Source organism: Prionailurus viverrinus, chromosome F1 (assembly GCF_022837055.1).
Source record: "Prionailurus viverrinus isolate Anna chromosome F1, UM_Priviv_1.0, whole genome shotgun sequence".
Lineage (NCBI taxonomy): Eukaryota > Metazoa > Chordata > Mammalia > Carnivora > Felidae > Prionailurus > Prionailurus viverrinus.
Window position 1 is genome coordinate 26,050,953 of NC_062577.1, and position 22,552 is coordinate 26,073,504.

A 22,552-nucleotide genomic window follows, 5' to 3' on the forward strand; every position below is an offset into this window, starting at 1 on the left:
ATTTTTTTTTTTTTTACTGCTTTTAATTTTATTCAGGACTGACAAGGAAAAGAGAAGTTCCTGATCTGCGCAAATTATATTTTAAAAATCACCTCTAAAAATAACAATCAAAATATTATTTTAACACAAAACAATTTAAATTATTTTAGCTGCAGAAAAACATTAATATTGTAAGGCATAAGAGAAATATGTTAGAAGTGGGTGAGAAAAAGAACAATATAAATTCAGGGTATGCTCACTTAGCAACCTAAAAAAAAGAGCAAGCCTTTCAGAAATCAAAGTGAAATGATAATCACATCTGGTCTTTTTAAAGCTATGCTATATAGCAAAGAACCTAACCAAACACTAAAGAAAACAATATGGTTCCAGAAAAATATGATCTTAATCAAAAGACAATTAAATAGTGTCTTGAAAAGACGTATTCATTTCAGAACTTTTGCAAAGTTGTACATTGTTCTTCCAGATCGCTGGTTTTAAACCACATCAGAATCACATATGAAACTTAGGGAAAAAAATCCACCCCAGAACAACTAAATTATTGTCTTCCACGGGGAGGGGAGGGGAGTGTGCGCATGTATTTTTAAATATCTACAGAAGTGATTCTAATTTATACCCCTGTGACAGGGGCAGGGTTTATGGGTCTAAAGCTATGCAGTGTGGGGGAAGGGGGCTTTTAGGAAAGAGAATACAAACTTAGGGACTAAACCCAATCAAGTGGGGAGTCCTGAAGCTGAACTCTCATTAGCCTGAAGGTAAATCTGCCTCTGTTCCTTTATATTTAGGATGACCTTGATTAGAGCACCTTTTCTAGACTGGCTGTGGTATTACTATATTACTATGTTTTTATTGCCAAAAATAAAAAAAAATAATAAAATAATTTTCATTGCCAATAATAAAACTAATGGCCAACACTGTTATTTAAAAAAATTTTTTTAACATTTATTTTTGAGAGAGAGAGCGACGGAGTGTGAGCAGGGGAGGGGCAGAGAGAGAGGGAGACACAGAATTTGAAGCAGGCCCCAGGCTCTGAGCTGTCAGCACAGAGCCTGACGTGGGGCTCAAACTCACCAACTGCGAGATCATGACCTGAGCCGAAGTCGGACACTTAACCAACTGAGCCACCCAGGTGCCCCGGCCAACACTGTTATCTACTGAATATCACTCTCTCACTATGTGCCGGATATACTGCTAATCCCTTCCTATGGATATTTAATTAAACATTCACAACCCTATGAGATTGAGCACAACTAATTATCCCTGCTCTCTGAATGTGGAAACTGAGGTTTATTGAAGGAAAATAATGTGTTCAAGGTTAAACAGCTAACTGTTAAGGCTGAGATTTAAACTATTAACTCAATTGCTTAGAGCTAACTATCTGGGATCAAGACGATGGACACTATTTTTCAAACTTAGAATTCTTCTCAGTTACACACCACTGAGTATGGATCCAAACCTGGACATGCCATTCTGCGAATACTTGCTGTTTTACCGAGTTGGACTGGAAAAGAATAGATAGGTGCATCAAAACAAATGTGTCAATTAAAGTCACTAAGTCAAAGGGCTGTTTTGACATTTTGTTTTAACTTCAACCTCATCACACTTCCTCTTGGCCCAGAAGCCCTGTGCCTGCAGTTCAAACAGTATTTCACAAGATGGCTCCCTTGCTATCCTCAGTTGCAACTTACATAATAAAATCCTGCAACACTGTTGTAAAGTTGCAAATCTATAGGAAGTTACATATTTCTTTTTCTTAATTTTTATTTAATATTCATTTTTGGATATTTATTTATTTTGAGTGAGAGAGAGAGTGTGCATGAGCAGAAGAGAGGCAGAGAATGAGGGAGAGAGAGAATCCCAAGTAGGCTCCGTGCTGTCAGTAAAGAGCCCCATGGGGGACTCAATCCTACGAACCATGAGATCATGACCTGAACCGATAGCAAGAGTCGGACACTTAACCAACTGAGCCACCCAGGTGCTCCAAAATTTCTCTCTTTTTTTTTTAAGTTATTCATCTCTTTTGAGAAGTGGGGAGGGAGGAGCAGAGAGAGAGAGGTAGAGAGAGGCAGAGGCTCAAACCCTCAGATCATGACCTAAGCCAAAAGCAAGAGTTGGACGCTTAACTGTCTGAGCCACCCAGGCACCCCACAACTTATATATTTCTTCAGCTGGTGTTTGAACATATCTAAAATCATGAATGTCTGATTAAATTGCTACCAACCATTTCTTGCTAACAAGATTCTTTTACATAACCTACACAGAAAGCTAAAAGTTGAGAGGAAATTTCCTTTGCAAAAGAATTTTGCCAAGAAATGATAATAATCTACCTGCACATCATTTCCTAACCTCCCCAGGTTTTTCTTTAGTAATTGGAAGTTCGTCCTATCCCCCTTTTCACCCATGCAAAGATGTGCTTGGTGAGATGCAGGAGGATGGAGACAGCGATGATGCGAGGGGAGAAGAACAAGCACATTTAGTTCTAGAGCTCTGTCCGCCATTCCCTGGTGAGAACAACTCAAAGTGAGGACAACCCAGAAGGGAGACAGTTCATTTCAAAGTTCTTCTCAGTCCCCACATGCCTCTCACAGAGAGGGCATCGAACCGTCTTAGATTTGAGTCTCAGTGTTTTTATTTATTTATTTATTATTTATTTATTTTAATGTTTATTCATTTTTGAGAGACAGAGACAGAGTGCCAGTGGGGGAGGGGAAAGAGAGAGGGAGACACAGAATCCGAAGAGGCTCCAGGCTCTGAGCTGTCGGCACAGAGCACAATGTGGGGCTCGAACTCACGAACTGTGAGCTCATGACCTGAACCGAAGTCAGACGCTTAACTGACTGAGCCGCCCAGGCGTCCTGAGTCTGAGTGCTTTTAAAGATGTGCATTTTTGATAAAACATGACCGCTAAATGCGGGCCAACTATCTGTTCAAGGTGTGATGAAGTGTTTCTATAAATGGCTGCAAATTCTTGTGCTATTTAACTGCCTGTTACCTGATTCTCCCCTTTTCCCAAGAAAGGAAGAAAGTGACCCAACAGCATTAAAAAAAATGAGGAACTACTTCTTAGCAAAAAATATGAATGACTAGCTTTCCCACATTTTGAGAGAGATTATAAGCCAGGAGTCTGAACTTCTATGATAACACATTTCCTGGCAATCATACTTTAAAGGTATTGTTAGAAGAGTTTTCCTATAGGAACTTCAGTATAATTTGATGTCATATTACTGACCCTACTTGGCATCAATAAATAAAAACTGTACTATTTATCGGCAAAGATTCGCTCGTTGATCAAAGTCTGTTCAGGCTCTTCTGGGCTCCCTGTTTTGACTAAACCTTGGGCTCCTTGTATCCTTCCATGTAAAGTCCTGTTCTAGCAAGAATCCTGCTAAGTCAGTATAGACAGAATCCCCCATCCTAAATATCTGATCACCCTCTGTATCTGATCGAGTTCCTTATTCGCCACCACTGCCAAGGTGATATCTGATCACCCGATAGGCCTTCAACAAGAATCCTGAAAGTTGTTGTGGCCCCAATCCTCCTTTACCTTAATGTTTCGTCTCAGTAATTTTCTATCCACTGACACCCCTCTCTTCTCCATGGCTGTAAACTCCTGCTTTGCCTTGCTGTATTCAGAGTTGAATCCAATCTCTCTCTCCTACCACAAAAGTCCACTCTAGTGGTTATGCCTATCACAATAGTCCTAAAGAAAACTTGCCTCACCTTCCTTTACAAGTGTCATTAAATAATTTTTTAACACCATAAGTGGTAAAATGATACGATATAATTCATCTATCATCAAAAGGCCCTAAAAGTAATACAATAGACATTAAATTAAAATTAAAATTAAATTAATTTTTTTTGCATTTTAGGAAGTTCGACTTTGTAAGCGTTAATGATCTGAATTGCCAAAACAGCTATGCTATCTTTGGTTTGCCATCATTTTCCTCTAATAAAGTCAAACACACTCACTCAAGTTTATTTCCAAGTATACGGAGGTCAGTATAGCACAGTGCTTAAGACTGTAGGCTCTAGAGCCCAATTATCTGGGTTTGAATGCTAGCTTTCCCACTGTATCACTGAGAAAGTTACTAAAAAATTACTAAAATGCCTCAGCTTCCCCATTTATAAAACAGTAATGAATATTATGTGACATAATACACATAAAGGTCTTAGTATGGTGATTGACCCATGGTGGTGAGTAGTCCCAATGAATATAAGCCAGCTAAAATCACTCTCCTGGCCATAAAAAGTCACTTTCATGGCTCAGGTACTGCTGAGTGTCAGCTATTGATAAAAATTATGGTGGCAATGATGGTGATGTTGATGACAATTTTACTTTTTCACTTGAGACGTGTTTAAATTTAGAAGGAGTTGAGCCAACATGGTCTTTTCATGTTCCTCACTTTGCAGATTATGCGGGAGCAAAAACAGTGACTTGCACTGATAAAGTAATCCATGAAACGAAGTGCTCTAAGTTACCGCAGTTCACCATTCACTATCACAGCCAAGCAGGCACTGGCAGCGATCAGAATGTTTCACCCTTTATTAGCAAGTGGTAAACACAATAATAACTGTACCACAGCGTAGGCTGCTGTTCTGGTGGGACTACTTTGACTTCTCTCATAGGACTGGTAGACAGTGTCTTGTCTGAGATGGTCTATTATTTGTCTAAATTCACAATATAAAGTGCCATGAATTGAGGGGGAAAGGCATCAGAATTTTTTTTTAATGTTTATTTTTTGAGAGAGAGAGACAGAACGCGAGTGGAGGAGGGGCAGAGAGAGAGGGGAATACAGAATCGGGAAGCAGGCTCTAGGCTCTGAGCTGTCAGCACAGAGCCCTGTGTGGGGCCCGAACCTACGAACTGTGAGATCATGACCTGAACTGATGTCGGACACTTAGCTAACTGAGCCACCCAGGTGCCCCAAGGCAACAGAAATTTAAAAAATTTTTAAAGTTTATTTATTCTGGGGGGGGGGGGGCGGAGGGACAGACAGAAAGGAGAGGGAGAATCCCAAGCAGTCTCCACGCTTTCATCACAGAGCCCAACGACTCATGAACCGTGAGATCATGACCCGAGCCTAAATCAAGACTCAGGCACTTAACCAACTGAACCACCCAGGCATCTCGGGCATCGGAATTTTTTTCAAGCAAAACTGGAAAATGTAAAAGTTGAAATAACCAGTCGAATTCTAATGGCATCATTACACAAATACAAAACACCGAGGCCAAGGAAATTCAAGTACTGGGGGGTCATTAGGTAGCACAGGTTGGAGACATAAAATGCAAAGTTTTCAAGTATTGAGTGTGTGTATTTATTATAACTTCACTTGAAATTAGGGTGTAAGGAACTCTGCTTGCTTTGGCTATGACCTTGGGGCAGTGATGCAAAACTCATCAACTACTGCCTACGTCACACAGAAGACAGAATGTGGAAGCCAACCTACCTGAAAGATGCATAATTATCCAGATACTGACCCTGAGTGATGACGGCTGAAGTTGGGTCATTTAGATGAAAGAACACATCACCGAAGTCATTAAGGGGCATTGATTAAAGTCACTCTAAATTCAACAGCCATTGGCATCTTTAAGATCCATCTCTGCTATGAGATTAGATTCCTGTGCATTCTTTGATTCTGACAAATGAAATTTTCCTCAAACTAATTTATTTGTGCATCTTATTTTTTTAAAGGTACACTGCAAAGAAAACCAAGGATGTACATTTACATATTTGACAACTATCTTCTCAACATCAAAACATTACGGCCATTTAGCTAAATATCATACAAGGTTTTCTCACACATGGTAAGGATAGATATATTTCACTTAGCTCAATATTTATAAAGTAAAAAGAGGGTTGGCGGGCCGATTTTCTGCAAACTACTTGTAAATTTTCCAAAGGTAACACTGGCATAGCCCCTTCATCTAGAAAGGTGGAGTCTAGAACTAAGCCCTCAACCATCAGGAGGTTCACTCGAAATTTATGGTGAAACATAATACTCTACTTTTTTTCAACATCTGATGCAATATAGGTCAGAGGTTCCAAGTGCCAACACTGTAGCCAGGCTTTGTGGCTTTAAAACCTCACTAATGCCACGGACTCACCGCATGATTTAGGCGTGTTATTTAATCTTTCAATGCCTTGCTTTGCCAATCCAAAACTGGGTATCTTTTTTTCAGTTGATTCCCAAAGTAACTTTCTGGAAAAGGTGTTTTAAAACTTATTTATACCAAGGCTCAGGAATGTTAAGTGAAACACATAGAGGCTAATCAAAAGTGGCACAGCCAGTGTTTTCACAGAGATCTGTCCGACCTCAAAGTCCTGCCTTACTATGGAAATGAGCTGCCTGCCCTTGGGTACAACCCACCACCCCCTGCCCCACCACAGACACACACACACACACACACACACACACACACACGCACAAATAGATCCCCCTGTTTTATATCTGTTTGAAATTCATAAATTTATTTTAAAGAAAAGATTCCAGAGGATGGGAGAGGTGATGTGTGGAGGGGATGTGATAACCCACTGTTCCACAACATGCAGCATCCTAACATCTTAATTTCTTGCACACTTTCATTGGACCTTGAAGTGAAGCATGAGCACAAAAAAAGAGAGATAATTAGGAGAAGTCTTGATTTTGCCCTAAATGTCAACTCTTAATATATTTTTCCCCTTTCTGTAATCTTTTCACAGCTGTGAGGACTACCCGAGGTTAAGTCCTTTTTAGTCTGAATTCAGTCTGGTAGAAAGCCTAACCCTGGCAGGCAATAAGACTGTCTCAAAGACAGCTCAGAACAGTAGCTAGAAAAATTCTATATCCTTGTTTCTGCAGCAATTCAGAGTGTATAGATGGAGAATATGGGAGGATATTCCACTCAGGAGAGGGAAGTGGACTGAAATGCAACTATACTTATGTTAGTCTGCTACAAAGCCTGCCCACGTTGAATTAAGGAGAAAGAACTTTTAGGCCCCATCTCCAGTATATGTCCACAGGTTAGAAACACAGATCCAAAGTGAAAGCAAGTAATATAGAAAACTAGAAGAGAAATATCATCTTTAGACTCCTTTAAAATTATACCTCCTACTCCTGGTCTATTTTTTTCCCCACCGCTATATAATTAACATGTAACATGCTGTATAATTTAGTTCCGTGTTAAATCTCTCTCTAGCTTTTTGTCTGTTTGTCTGATGTATTCCAAACATCTAGATACTACTTAATAGTTGCTCAATAAATATTTGCCAAGCAAATGAATGAATGAACGAATAGGAAGAGTGCATTTCTGAAAATGGTGCAGAACCCAGAATATGTTTGGAAACCGCAATAGGAGACAATAAATCATTAGATTATAAATCTGGAGTCTAAAGCCAACAAAAAAAATGAGTTTACTGGCATCTAAAGACAAAATTAAGTAAAGAAAAAGAGATGGGGGAGGATAATATAATATTTAAAGGAAACTGTGCAATTGCAAACTTAAAGTCTGTATTTAAGACAATTAAGGAGAATTGAAATAGTAGGAATTCTAACCATTGCTTAAGCTTACAGAATACAAACGAATTTCCAGATTTACAGAAAAAATAAAGGTAGAAAGAATTTTAAAAGGCACATAGTAGAGAGAGAAAATTGAGAACAAAGAACAGAACAGCACAAAAAATTGTCAGTGTCCGTGATGGTGGAAAAACATAATCATTAGAATAGAATAATCAAAAATAAAATTAAACAAAGGTTAAAAAACCCAACAAAATAAATGAATCCAGTGCAAGATTAAAAGGAAATCTTTAATTAAAAACAGAGGCACTTATGGAAAATAGGTTACCAATAAAGGAAAGAATATCAGGCCAGTATCAAACTTCTGTCTAACAGCAAATGTCAAAAGACGATACAGAAAAATCTTCAGGGTTGTGATGAGGAAAAGTTGTGATTCCAGAATCTGACAAAATGATCTTTCATGCAAGAAAGCCATTTGCAAACATGCAAATATTTATTCCACTCCTGTAGCTTCACTGAAAAAATTGTCTCTCTGAGGATTTATATAAGCTAATAATTGTGAGATAAACCCTCCTAATGACAAGGTATTTAAATGATATGCTGAATTCTTTCTCTCACAGTTTAAGTGACACATGTTGGATCTCATGCTGGATTATACAACAATTAGATGACTGGATCACGTTGCCTGGAGAAAGTATACAAAATTGTTCTTTCCACTTTACAAAGGTAAAGCATCACAGCACAACAAGTAGCCATTCCAAATGACAAGTAGATTAAGGAAGGACTTTCTGTATCTTTGAGGTTCATAGTAAAAGATCTGAGGGGCACCTAGGTGGATCAGTCAGTTAAGCATCTGAGTCTTGGTTTCAGCTCAGTTCATGACCTCATAGTTTCGTGAGTTTGAGCCCTGTGTCAGGCTGTGTGCTGACACCGCAGAGCCTGCTTGTGATTCTCTCTCTCCCTCTCTCTCTCTGCCTCTCCCCCACTCTCACTGTGTGTCTCTCTCAAAATAAAAAAATAAACTCAAAAAATTTTAAAAAAGATCTGAGCCACTGTTTTTAGTTTATTTATTTATTTATTTAAAATATGAAATTTATTGTCAAATTGGTTTCCATACAACACCCAATGCTCATCCCAACAGGTGCCCTCCTCAATACCCATCACCCACCCCCTATTAGTTTTTAATTTGCAAGACTAATAACCTATCCAATGACAGACATGCCAACCAGCTTAAATTTATAATATCCATAAGGATCATGTTAAATATTTCCAAAAATCAATGATTAGGTATGATATCAACTTATGTCAACTACATCAAGTAAGCACACACTGCAACATGACTATAAAAAGCATAATCGTATCTAGTTACTTTCCTTTTTTATACATTTGTGCATTTTTCTTTTAATCATATACTACTATATATGAGAAAAGACCAATCTATATATGCAATTTGATATATAAAATAGTCACGATCATGGTTTTTTAAAAATCAAGCATGGCAAAAAGACTATTAAAAAATAGTACTGGATAAAGGAAACGTGAAATCACATACATACATATCTATATATACACACACAAAGACAGATACAGATATATTATCTACATAGCCATATACACATACAGATATGTTATAGAACACTTAAGTATCCAGTATTGCACTGTTCCTCATGACAAAAAACTAATGACCATTAAAGGGGACAGAGATATGACATATCATTTAAATGGAATAATATGCAGCTGCTAAAACAATAAAGCAAATCTTCAGGACGTGATGAGAAAAAATTTGCAGGACATATTACACAGAAATAGCAAAACAGAGAGTGGCTTTCACTTACATAATAAAGGACCATGTATATATTAATCACACACACACACACACACACACACACACACACACACATTTATATGTACGCCCAAATGATGTCTAGAATAATAACGAGAAATGGTAACAGTGGTGGCCTCTGTGTAGATGATGGGGGGAGGGGGCTCAGATGCAGGCAGAAGACTCCGCTGTCACTCATAGTTTTTACACTGCTTGTTTCTCACTTGTTTACTCATGTACCTGTACTCCTGATTTAAATTTTTAAGGAAAGGTATACAGCATTTGACTTTAAGAGAGCATACCATTAACTATTTTCATGCCCAATGTTGCCACATAAAAGAGTATTATTTCTTCTCTGTATTGACATCAGCAAAACACCTGTCTTGAGTTACCTTGATTTATATCTTTCTTAGATTTATATCTTTTTATATATGAGTTTTGAATGGCACTTAGCATGGCACGCCTTCAGACTTTCAGCAAACATTTATAAAAGTCAACCAGGAAACACTGCAGAAAGACAAAGAGTTTGTGAAACAATGTATAATTAGGCCTATGCTATTTTTTCTTTCGATTATTATCCATAGTAAGAGTATCTTTATTATGACAACCTCCTTTCTATTATCATAAATGCACCATTTCCACCCCCTAAAATATCCCCCAAGGAATATATTGACTCTTGTTCCTGGCAGGGAATTTTTTTCCCCCAAGTCTGAATTTTTGAAAGGCAGAAAGTCATGGATTGGGATTGGTCGTTCTCTACTTTTCTAAAATACAGCATTTTTCATCGTGGTTACAGAAAACAACTCAGAATACACAGGAGTTTGGAGAACTGAAAATATCTAACACTATAATATCACTCAGAGCTCAGCAATAGAATACGATTTTCTTATTTTAAGAACTGTAGTTTCACATGGTTTCCTTCTGAGCACTATCCTTAGTTCTCCAAGCGATCATTTAGTGTGCTAGCATCTACATGAGCATATTTTTGCTATGTTTCTAAAATGGATTTTTACCCATATAAATTTGAAGTACCACAAAAATTATATTTTACATCAGTCTGGAAAAAAAAGTAGAAATTATCTAAGCCAATGGCTTTAAACCCTTTCTAGGAGTATGGATACCTTTGAGGACCTGATATACACTGTGGACCCCCTCTCCAGAAAACACGAAGCTTATCCATATGCCTTCCAGAAGTTCACGAGGCTTATTTCAACCTTCATTAGACAATGAGGGGAAAAACCAGTATATTCTTGAAAATATGATCAATATTTTGTACATGGCAGGTAAACATTGTTAAATATACTATCCTCTGAGTTTTCATAAAATCCTATGAGATAGTAAGCATATTTATTATTATTCACCTATTAGGAAGCCATTTGAATATTCACATGTGAGGAAACTCAGAAAATGATGTGGTCAAAATCACACAGTGAATAAATATTAGAATCGAATCTCAAACCTAGAGCTTCTATTTATGAACTCTATCCTTTTTTCCTTGCCTTACACTCTTTCCTTTAGTCCAAGGTTGGCACACTTTTTCTGTAAAGGGCCAGATAGTAAATACTTCCAGCTTTGCGGGCCATATGGTCTCTGTTCTAGTACAAAGCAGCCAAAGATAATACTAAAATAAATGGGTGTGGTTGTACTCTAATAACTACATAGCAGGTGGCAGGCTGGATTTTGCCCACGGGCCACAGTTTGCTGACCCCTGCACTATTTTGCCTCTACACCAAAAATAACTCAATCTTTTAATTTATTTTCCTACATTTAATGTTTTTATCATCATGATTCTGACTTTGTTAAACGATCATTACTAAAATACATGCTAATGGAATCCCTAAATAACATCACCACTAACAGCAGAATTTCTGCCTAAAAGCTAAAATTAGAGTTTTACATATTAATTTTATGCTCATTTTGAGATCGTTTCATGGATGAAACCACCATGTGGGGACGTTGTTTGCGAGCACAATCTCTAATAATTCAACAGGAGCCAATATTACATATGAAAAATAAAAATTCCATTGCAGTGCTGGCATTAAGGGAGACATAGTTTGGAAAAGCAAAATGTAAAATATACTTTCTGTCAACGTTTAGTTTGTTGGAATATCGAGTAACCTTTAAGAAGGGGTATTCAGTGAATGTATTTGTTTATAGCATTTATTAAGACTATCACCAAATATCTGGGTTCTTCTGAGCACAGGGCAGGATTGCATTTCCCCACTTACGGTCTTGAAGTTGGTTTGGCCCCCATGTCATGTGAGTGAAAACAGTGTGTGCACTTACTGAAGCTCCATGAGCCAGTGTGCAGGTTCCCATGCACAGTTTCCCATGCTCTGGTCCCTATGCCAAAGTGACCAGGAAAGGCCACGGAAAGAGGGACGAGTGTCACCCGAAGTCTCTGAGCTAGAACAGTGGGCAGGGCCCTACTGTTAATCCACACTGAAGATACAGTGTGAATAAAAAATAAACCTTTATTTTGTAAATCCACCAAGATGTGGGGATTGTTTGTTACAGGAAATAACTTAGCATATCCTAACTAATATAAAGGCTTACATTTAAAAAAATCATATAGCAAACAGATTTACACAAATATCAATCTTTATTATACTCAGCTAATAGTAATACCTCAAGGTTACATTATATACTATTTCAGTGATCACACTGTGGATTATCTATAGGTCACTTAAATAACCAATCAGCTCATTTCATTAAACCAAAATACACGTTAACTGCATGAAGAAACTAGTCAAATCTGGCACTTAGCATTGTGATAATAAGTGGTTTGAGCAAACCCTAATAAATTACATGAAGGCAAACACGATATGTATTATAAGAGTGAAAATGGGTGCATTCAAGGTGTAAGAAAAATATATTTCTTTCTATGTTGACATTAGTAATATAAATAAATGTGCAAAAAATAATATTGGCTTATTTTAATAATAAGGTAATAAAAATTACTCTAATAAAATCAGCTTACTCTAATATACTGTCATTCAGGATGTAAACTATTTTCACGTACATAATCTTATTTAACATTCACAGTAGCTCTGCGAGAAATACTAGCCCCACTGACAAACAAGAATATTAAGGATAATAGAACAGTGACTAGATCGATAATACAACCCTAGCTAGTGGCACAAAAACCTGGACTTAGATTTTCTGCAGTGAAATCTGATGTCCCTTCTATTGGATCATTCCTTTAAAAAAGAGGGAGAGGGGCGCCTGGGTGGCTCAGTCGGTTAAGTGTCCGACTTCAGCCAGGTCACGATCTCGCGGTCCGTGAGTTCGAGCCCCGCGTCAGGCTCTGGGCGGATGGCTCGGAGCCTGGAGCCTGTTTCCGATTCTGTGTCTCCCTCTCTCTCTGCCCCTCCCCCGTTCATGCTCTGTCTCTCTCTGTCCCCAAAATAAATAAATGTTGAAAAAAAAAATTAAAAAAGAGGGAGAAATATGTTCATCCTAAACTATACTATGTGAGTAAAACTAATGGAAGTGTCTGCATAAGTATGCCCAGCACATTATTTAGCTGTGATACAATGTATATTAGGAGATCATGCCCAGATCTATTATTTTTTTTTTAACTTAAAACACAGCTCCCATTATCTACAAATGCCCCTGAAATTACCTATGAAAACACACATTCTTTGAACCAGCAATTTGGGCAGCTTATGACTTTCATACCCCTCCTTTCCTTTTTTTCTTCTCTTGCCGCTTGCCCTTGGAAATCTTACGCTTTGATAGCATAGGGGGGAGCCTACGCGCATTAAGGGAGAGGTGAAACACATCAACGAAATTTGCCCATGTATTTGTTGCTTTTGTTTTGATAATAAAATTGAAGGTGGAAGAGGCTGAAGATTTGTAATTAATGTGCATTTTTGGATGACCTGTGACTTTCACTTGTTCCTATTATCAGTGTTTCCTCCCACCCCCAATGGGATGTCAGAACCAAGAGTTGGCTGCGTGAAATTCCAATTTCCAGTTAGAATTAGTCACGTGTACATTGTACTTCATATCCACCCAAACCACCATACTTGCACACGAACCTCATTTGGCACAGGTACGTCTTTTGTAAACATCATGCTACATTTACTGCACCGCTTAAATAACAATGCCAATTTTCCAAGAGTAAGTTTGCACAAGTCTAAAGAATTTCACACACACAAAAAGGATTGGGAAGCAAACAAATATGTAGCATAATTACTAGCTGAAAGGAGACAGGTCCAGACAAAAGTTATTATCAAATGAATTATTTGAGGCAGTTACAAAAAGTATTTTTTTTTGATAATCATCTCACCTAGTTTTAATCCCATTCAGAGCAGTGCTTGGACATTTGGTGGTCAGTCAGATGCTCTACAAAATCGATAACCCATGGTAAACCATGCTCCGTGTCAGTGGTTGAGAAGGGGGGGAAGGCAAGAAAAAAAATGGATTCTGTATCTCTTTCAGGGCATGAACTTTGTGACAATTGCTTGCTTCCAATTTTGGAGTAATTTCTTGATCACAACATTTGACAGTGATAGCTTTCCAGAAGATTAAAAATAGGTTATTGCAAACTTTTCAAAAGTATGCAGAAACATACAAAAGCGTATTTTTTTCAGAGTACAAGGAGTTCCTGATGTGAACATACCCAAGAAATGAACGACCACTATGCTATTATCATAGCCAGCCCTCCTCTTTCTGGGACCTTCAGTTTCTGTTAAACCTGTACTGTCTTGCTGTGTGTTGTCCTACTACCAAAACCAAACAAAAATGCTGCCTCACTCCCGGGAAGATTATATTCCTAATGTTCCTCAACCTCCTTCCAATCAGCACGGGATTCTAAGAACTAAGGGTTCTGAATTGAACTTCTTTGTGACTGATGTAACAAATGTATGCCCTGAGAAAAGATGACTAATCTATTTCATTATTTCTTTGGAGTCTACAATATATTTATGTAATAATTCTGCTCTATTGCATATCAAACGTGATTTTGTACTCTGCAAACTTAACTACCATTCAGAAGATACTTTCTCTGAGAAATGCATGTTAACTTGGAAAAGAAATAAACCTATGTGAAGATTTTGAGTGACAGGAACATAGGTTAATATCCTGAGATAGGCTCTATTTTCATTAATTTAAGTGGACGGGAGGAGAAACAGAATCAAAGATCCAAAACAATCTCTTAATTTCAACGTCTGTGTTTCAGCTGCACAAGGCCAGAATTACTTACTTTGGAAAAAATACTCATCCACTTTAACAAACTGGCATAAAGAAAAATGCGATGAGATTGTAGGGTCAGAGCTAGAAGTCACCTTGCAAGATTGCCTTTTAAGTTGCCTAGAAACATTTAATTTTCCTTTAAAATGGGTTTCCGAAAACCAATCTGCAATGCTCTGAGGACAGCCGAGAGACTAGTGAAATGCCACAGAATAACGAGCGTACTACATTAATAAGATAACACTCAACACCCAAAGCTTACAACAACATCATCCTCTGGGAGAATGCTCTCTGTCAAATTCTACACCACCGTTTCAAGTCTATTCATTTCCCAGTTCGGATTGCGGCTTCATGAAATCACCAAACTGAACAGAAAGTAGTCTGACAATTTTCCCCTCACTCTTTCAGTTGTAGCTTTCTACCATATCCGACAGAAACGGTGGACTCCCTGCTAAAGACATGCATAAGGCCTCCCAGTTTACAATATAGCCTCTGTCTTTCCCAGACTGACGTTTCTTTGATTTGGAACCGCTGGTTAAAGTGATTCTAAACCTTTACTTTTTTTTTTTCCGTTTTTTTTTTTTTGTTGTTATTTGTTGTTGCTCTTTTTCTAATCAATTAGGCATTATGTTAAACAGGCGAAATAGGGGTTCACAGTAAATGTGTGGCCATCATCATAACAGCTTCACCAACTGAATCTAGGTAAAAGCGAACTGAAGGCGGTGGGCTGGTTCAAAATACAGGAAAAATAAACGTAGAAGCTGCATAACTGATTTCAATCTCTACACTGAAGTGGTAGAAAACAAGAGTCCTTTGTAAATAGGAGAACTGCCACTCCAAGGAAATGTGTTCCATAAGCCTCAACATGATGCTTACAGGATCTTACAGTTGCTAGAGTCCACAGTGGTGCCCTTGTTATTTGCATTCTGACGCTCAGAGATCGTGACTGAGCGATAAGCTTGGGCAAATCCTGGCCCTGGCATTCCAATTTACTTTCCGCTGGGGAAAATCTCATTATATTTGAATGCCTTCAGGTAATAAAATCATCTGACATCTTATTCTAATCTTTAAACCGAACTCAAAGTATTATCCATTGCATCATTTTTGCCAACAGTTTGTCCTAGACCGTAAGTGATTTCTTATTAGCTTTCAAATAACTTGGAAGAGAAAACACGAGTAGTCCCCCTTTGGCACTGTTCGTAGGGATAAGTGTATTTCCATCAGCGAACTTTCTCTTTTTTTTTTTTTAATCACATGTCTGTCGAGGTGGTGGTGAGGAGGGCAAAAAGGGGACAGATACACGATTTACCCTCCTCGCCGCCACCTCCTCGGTTCAAGGCGACATCTTCGTTCACAGGGACTGATGCGACAACCTTCTCTCTGGCCTTCTTGCTTCCCCTCGCGCCCTCCGAATGGCAGCTGAGTCACATCATCCCTCTCACGTGCTTAAATCTTTCAGCGGCTCTTCCCACCGGATTCAGAATGTTGCCATGACTTCCTGAGTCCCAGACGCCCTGGCTCCTCTTAATCTCGCTAACCTTGCTTCTTCCTCCACGTCCTGCCACGGGGACTCATCCGTATCCCTTGAACATGCCCACGTCCGTCCCCCTCAGGCTCTCTGCCATTGCCGGCCCTCTCCCTGAACGCATCTTGGCTCTTCCCTACCTAGCTGCCGTCTTCTCATGCTTTGAGGTCACCTGCTCAGAGAGATTTTAAATCAGCCTCCTTCGGAACACCTCCCCCCACGTGCTCCCCCCTCTATCTACTATCACCACACATGAACTTCTTGGGTGGCATTTATTGTCATCAGTAATGGTCTTTTTTTTTTTAATGTCCTGATTGATCATTCGTCTACGAGTCTACCACCTTGCGTTCCTAGTCTGTCTGAATCAAAGAACAAACAAGCAAAAGTTGAGGGAAGGGTGAAGCTTCCGAATAGAACACAATGTATGAATCTTGGCCATTGAAAAAAATTCTTTCCACGGGCTAGACTAGCCCTGTCTAGGAGTTGCAAGCCTGATGCTTAAATATTCATTTCAATACTCAACTTCTGTTAGTCACCAAGGCCTGTTGAATCCTGCAGCTAATTACTTCAACATTTTGTCTTCCTCTCTTCTTGCAACATCAACTCCAACCATCTCAGTGAACCCTCCCATCCCCCTTCTGTGGGTCACTGAGACAGTCTCCTAATTGCTCTCTCAACTGTCAGTCTCCACGCATCCTCTTCTTGACAGATGCACCTTCTAAAGTCACTTGCAAGCTGTCACTTCATTCTCCAAAACAACTACAACCACAAAAAACCCAAAACCAACGGATGTTCTGTCTTATTGTAGTAGGTCCCAAATTCTCAAAACTCAAATTATATTCGGCTGAATTCTTGCCATCTGAACCAGCCAATAATATTAACTGCTACTCCTTTAAACAATTCCTCTACGCAAATTCTTACTTTTCTATCCGCAAAATAAACCAAGCTCATACCTCTTTGTATTCTTGCTCAGTCGCAGACCTGGGAGGCTATTTCCCCCTCCATCGACCTCAACCAAAACATTTTCTTCAAAGCATAGTTCAAATCCAACTTCTCTAATTAAGCCTTCTGTCCCAGCTCCAGCCCACATGTACTTTCCTTTTGCTCAATCTTACTCCGTTGTTTAAGCCACTGTTGCATATAACATTTGCTTATACAAGACTCATTTCTGTTATTCTTCAGTTATTTCGTAAGTGTACATTATATCTCCCAAGTTGGATTGCAAGCAGGGACTGTATCTTTTATGTCCCGGCAGTGGCAGAAATAGCACTGATTCAACAGGAGCCACTGACATTGACTTGCTGATTTACATGGTTCTGAGGATAAATCCCTTCAACTGCAAACAACAATTCTAGATAACTTGCAATTCCCGAGTAGAACATACTGTTCCCTAGCCCTAATCTCTCCCACACAGACTCCCAGTGCCTATGATGTTCCCCTTCCACCTTCACTCACCTGGAAAACTCCTAATTCTCTTTCCAGTCTCCCCTAAGATAACATTTACTAAGAAAAGACAAGTATCCCTTGTCCCTTCCTTATCCATCTACCTATCCCAGTATCTCTGTAACATGTAGCTCCTAGATGTTCCCATTAAATACTCTTAACCCATAGCATGTGACACACTAGATTATAAATGACTGTTTGTCCACTGGCCTTCCTGACTGGTCTGTGTGCAACTTAGGCTCAGCCAATTTATCTTTTATCTTTATAGCAGCAGAATGATGGTGCTGTATTATTTGTTGAATAAATAAATGAACAGACTAACAAAAAAGTTGGTCATAAAATCTGTTAAAAGAGCTAAGAATGAGGGCGCCTGCATGGCTCAGTGGGTTAAGCATACAACTCTTGACTTAGGCTCAGGTCATGATCTCAACGGTTCATGGGTTTGAGCACAACGTCGGGCTCTGCGCTGATAGTGCAGAGCCTGCTTGGGATTCTTTCTCTCCCTCTTTCTCTGCCCTTCCCCCCCTCAAAATAAATAAATATTTTTTTAAAGAGCTATTAAGAATGTGGTATAATAGGTCAATTTAGCATTATGTAATTTACAGCAAACCACAGTTCAGACCATTTAGAACGCCTATTTGTTATTAAATTCCAAAAATAATTGTTAAGCACCCCCTATGGATCAAGCATTGGGGATGCACAAAAGATGCAAACACAGAAAAATCCCTAACCTCACAGAACTACTTGCATCTTACTAAGTGAGGTGGGGAGGAGTATGGTGTTTGCTCTGCCTCGTAAAGCACACAAATGCTCTCAGTAGAAGGTTTCTTTCTGCAAGGATGCTAACGCTGAGATGATGCCGGCTTGGACCAAAATGGCGGCAGTTTGAATGGTGAGTAGCAGTTTAACTGTGGATGTGCTCTGAGGTAAGAGCCAACAGAATTGACTGATGACTGGAAGTGAGGTTTGAGAACAGCGAAGAATGGACTGGAGCCTGTGCAACTGTGGAATGGAATTTGTGCAGGGTTTGGAAGCATATGAATTTGGAGAGTATGTAGATATATGAAGAGAAACTGTAAAATTAGGCCTTAAGTTTTAATAATCTGTTTTGTATCATTAAACTTCCCTTGGGCATACTTCCAATGATAATAACAGTCCCTTTGGCTTCTTAGGCAAATTGATAACACCAAATAGACGCATCTTGGACAACTGTAGCTAACACAGCTCCATCAAGCACTGCCTGTTCCAGGCACCGTGTAAAAGCCCCTGTAATTTATTCTACAAAACTGTCTCAAATTCTTTTTTTAAATAACTAATGCAATGCAGCCAGCGCTAGAGGTTACAATGTCTGTGATTGTTAAAAACCACTTCAAAGCTCACATAATTATTGTCATTACAAAGATTAATAATTATACTTTGAATTTTATTGGATGATGACTTAGGTGTCAAAAGGACACGCATAAAGAAGCCAAAATTTTTATCCTGCCCTAGATCATAATCTGTTCTAAGGTCATAGGAGATGACCTTGACCTAGGAGTAAAAGACCATGGAGGAAGTGTGGGTGACCTAGAATGACTTAATCCACCTAAGACTAAAGCCTGAGATAGAACAGTAGAGAATGTGGTCTGTTGTCAGGTAGCTACCTAAACAACCTAAATAATCAGCTACCGTGCTTAATGGCTATAATTTGGGGTAAGGCTGGTAATAATGGTTTATTTTTTCATGTGTTGAAGTATATGTCTGCAAAACTTACTGAATTTGGGATTCAAGATATGAGACTGTTTACAAACATAGGATGCAACAGTAAGTCAGCATAATGACTAAGTCTCTTGCAGAATAATTTAGTGGTGGTCATGAAGAGTTATAACTTGGACTTTTGAGTTTTCATTGGGCAGAAACAAACCACTCTCACTGAGTCTGTGAAGTTTCTTTTCTCTTCTAGACTCTAAGTAGTTTACACAATAAACAGTTATTTCCATAGTAGAAATGGCCAAGATGTCTAAGCTCTGAGGTTAACCTGTCATTATGGTTAGAAATCCAGGTTGCCATTCTTCCAGATTTTCACAGCCATACCACTTTTGACCTAGCTGCTGGAAATGGAAAAGTAAATATAGTTCCTTGACCTCTCAACAAAGGCAAAAATCAACACGCTCAGGTATTTATTTCACTGGCAAGTGATCCAGCACAAAGAGTCATTATGGTGGATTTGGATAATGACAAGACTCTACAAATTTTTTTTTCCAAAGGAAGATTTTAAGCAAGAGTTCATCCATACATTGTCTCTGTCCTCTTATTTAGGACTCTGATATAAAGTACTGATTTGAAAATCTTATCTACTTCATAATTTATCAATGGCATCACATAATAATATGAACTCTTAGAATCGTAATTCACACCCCAAAATCAGACATCAGGCCCATGAGAGGAAATCTCATCACAAGCATATGTCGAAGGGAAGAATTCTTCCACTTAAAATTCCTTCATAACTGGGATGAGTCATTTCCTTCCCTATCTTGAAAATTATGTTTTAAACCCACCTCCTTCCATGTAACAAGACAGCTGTAACCCTTCCTAATCCCCACGGCATGGCAAGCATGGATTTCTCTATGGGGTCTGTATTTATAGCCTCTGGATATTTCTTGGGCACTGAATGACTAACTACCAGAAGAAAAGTCATCTATATACACCCTCTCTGCTTCCTAGAAAGTGCCGAGTGTATGCACAGTCAAGCCCAAAAAGAGACCCTGTTCCACTATGAGGTCCTTTTTAGCATTGTAACAAACAACATGAGTAGAAGGCAAACAGAGAGGGTTTAGACTTTAATTCTTTTTGTAATCTTCATATTTCGGTGTTGGTTTTTTACACATGTGCACTACTGCAAACACAATATATTTTTAAAAGTCCCTGAAGCAATCATGACACGCAAGCATATAAGAACAGGGATAATCTGTTGAACTATAGAGTTAAAATTTACAAATTGGTAAAGGTCATATCAGATAAGAACTTCATGAAAAGAATGTCAAAACGGTACTTAAACGTTTTCTTTCTACACTAAAGAATCAAAGAGGCAGGGAAATTTAAAACCGCTTGTCTCCCCCTCCCAAAATCATCATTTCAAGCCATTTCCTGACATCCCTATCCATTAGTCAAATGACTCAAGTACACTGCTTTTGGGGTTCATATGCATTTTAAACGTAAATTAGTATTCTGGTACAATAACGAATTCATTTCCACCATCCCTTTGTTCAAACCTTTCAACGTTTTTTTCAAAATCCATTTACGAAAATCTAGTTTTCTACATGCTATAGACCAAATTGACCCGCCATAAAAGAAAAATTCAAACATGAAGTTTAGCTCACAAGCTGTACCAAGATTAGAAAACAAGATAAGTTGTCTCCTACCTATAGTTGTTATAACAGTGCCAGCAAAGAAGAAGGAACTTCCCAAATCCCAGTGACTGATTTGATTGGAGGTGTTTCCTAAAGGTATAATCCCTGCATTTATTGCTGCCACTATTTGCTGCAAGTTTAAAAAGAAATTTATCAGTACACATAAATCACACGGAGGCATCAAACAGCACATATTTCACCCTAGTTGACGAATTAGACAAAGAATCCATTTTAAGGCTTGCTTTTTCATTTGGAGTATACAATACAGATTAAGGCTTTCTACTAAAGAATTTAATAAGTTACATGATAAGAAAATTGTATTTGATGTCAAGTGAATGGATCTGTATGGAGCATATCATACTGCACCAATATGCATTTGTATCTCTTCTGTTAGCATATTGAGTGACTTATTTGAATCAACTACTATTTTTTTAGGAAGCAACACAGAGCAAAAATATTGCACACTTACAATTTAAATAATATATAAAAGCTTCATCAAAAAGCAGGTTATTTCCAAAGTGCTAATCATTTTGAATGTTTCAGCCAAGCCTGGTTTGTGTATAGCTGTAGAGTGTATATAACAATAAGATGCTTTTTTAAAAAGACAATAGCAATTCACTATCAAACTTAAGTTACTCCATGTATATCTAGATTCTTAGAATCTCTGCCGATTCTTTATAAATTCGATTACCATCTCATAGCATCACCAAAATATCACCAAAAGCCCCTAGATGACAATCAACAATATTCGTATAGGGACACTAGGATCTGGACACTGCCTTGAGTGGTAAGGAGAGACAGACAGAAACATGACATTATAATCTCCTAAATCATCAGATGTTGAGCAGAGGATAGGGATATCCAGAAGAACAAAACACAGAAGAGAACATGTTAGGAGAAAATTGTGTAGTAAAAGAGAGACATACGGATTGTAGGAAAAGGTGTTTTCTGCGTATAGTTTTAGAGATCTTTATCATTTAATTTCCAGATTTTAAAATTGGAAGGAGCTTCATTTGATAGACAAGGAAATTAAATACTGAGAGAGGTAAAGTGATTTGTTTAAGCTCAGTCTACTGGCAAGTGGACAAAAACTGCACTGTGAAAACGGAGGGCACTACCCCAGAAAGTTACCGTCAGATGGAAAAGAGCATGTAATCCAGAGCTGAAAATGCAATATAAAATTACATTTGTCTGATTTGTTTTACCTTATAAACTAAAACTTTAGTAGTTCTGTGTAAAGTTAATTAAATGGCAATGCTCTCTTAAAAATTTAAACAATATAGGGACGCCTGGGTGGCTCAGTCAGTTAAGTGTCTGACTTCGGCTCAGGTCATGGTTTGTGGGTTCAAGTCCCGCGTCGGGCTCTGTGCTGACAGCTCAGCGCCTGGAGCCTGCTTCGGATTCTGTGTGTCCCTCTCCCTCTGCCTCTTCCCTATTTGCTCTCTCTCTCTCAAAAATAAGTAAACGTTAAAAAAATTAAAAAAAATTTTTTAACAATATATATTTATTATAAAAAATTTAGGAAAATACAGAAAGGCATAACAAGAATAATAAAACTTATCCACAATTCCAGACTCCAGAGATAAACACTGTTAATGTATTAAAGTATCTATTCCTGGTGTTTTGCTATACTTTTTACATGGTTGGATTTATGAAATATATGAAACATATACTCTATTTTTACTTA

At 38.3% G+C, this 22,552-nt stretch overlaps 1 protein-coding gene across 2 annotated transcripts in view; it reads right to left on the minus strand.

Moving 5' to 3' along the window:
• KCNK2 (potassium two pore domain channel subfamily K member 2) overlaps positions 1 to 22,552 on the minus strand; it is a 193,189-nt gene that overhangs the window by 63,555 nt on the left and 107,082 nt on the right. For both annotated transcript variants that reach the window (XM_047840631.1, XM_047840633.1), the window contains exon 3: positions 20,878 to 20,995. In XM_047840631.1, the coding sequence (XP_047696587.1) occupies positions 20,878 to 20,995 (118 nt within the window). The remainder of the gene's footprint in view (positions 1 to 20,877; positions 20,996 to 22,552) is intronic.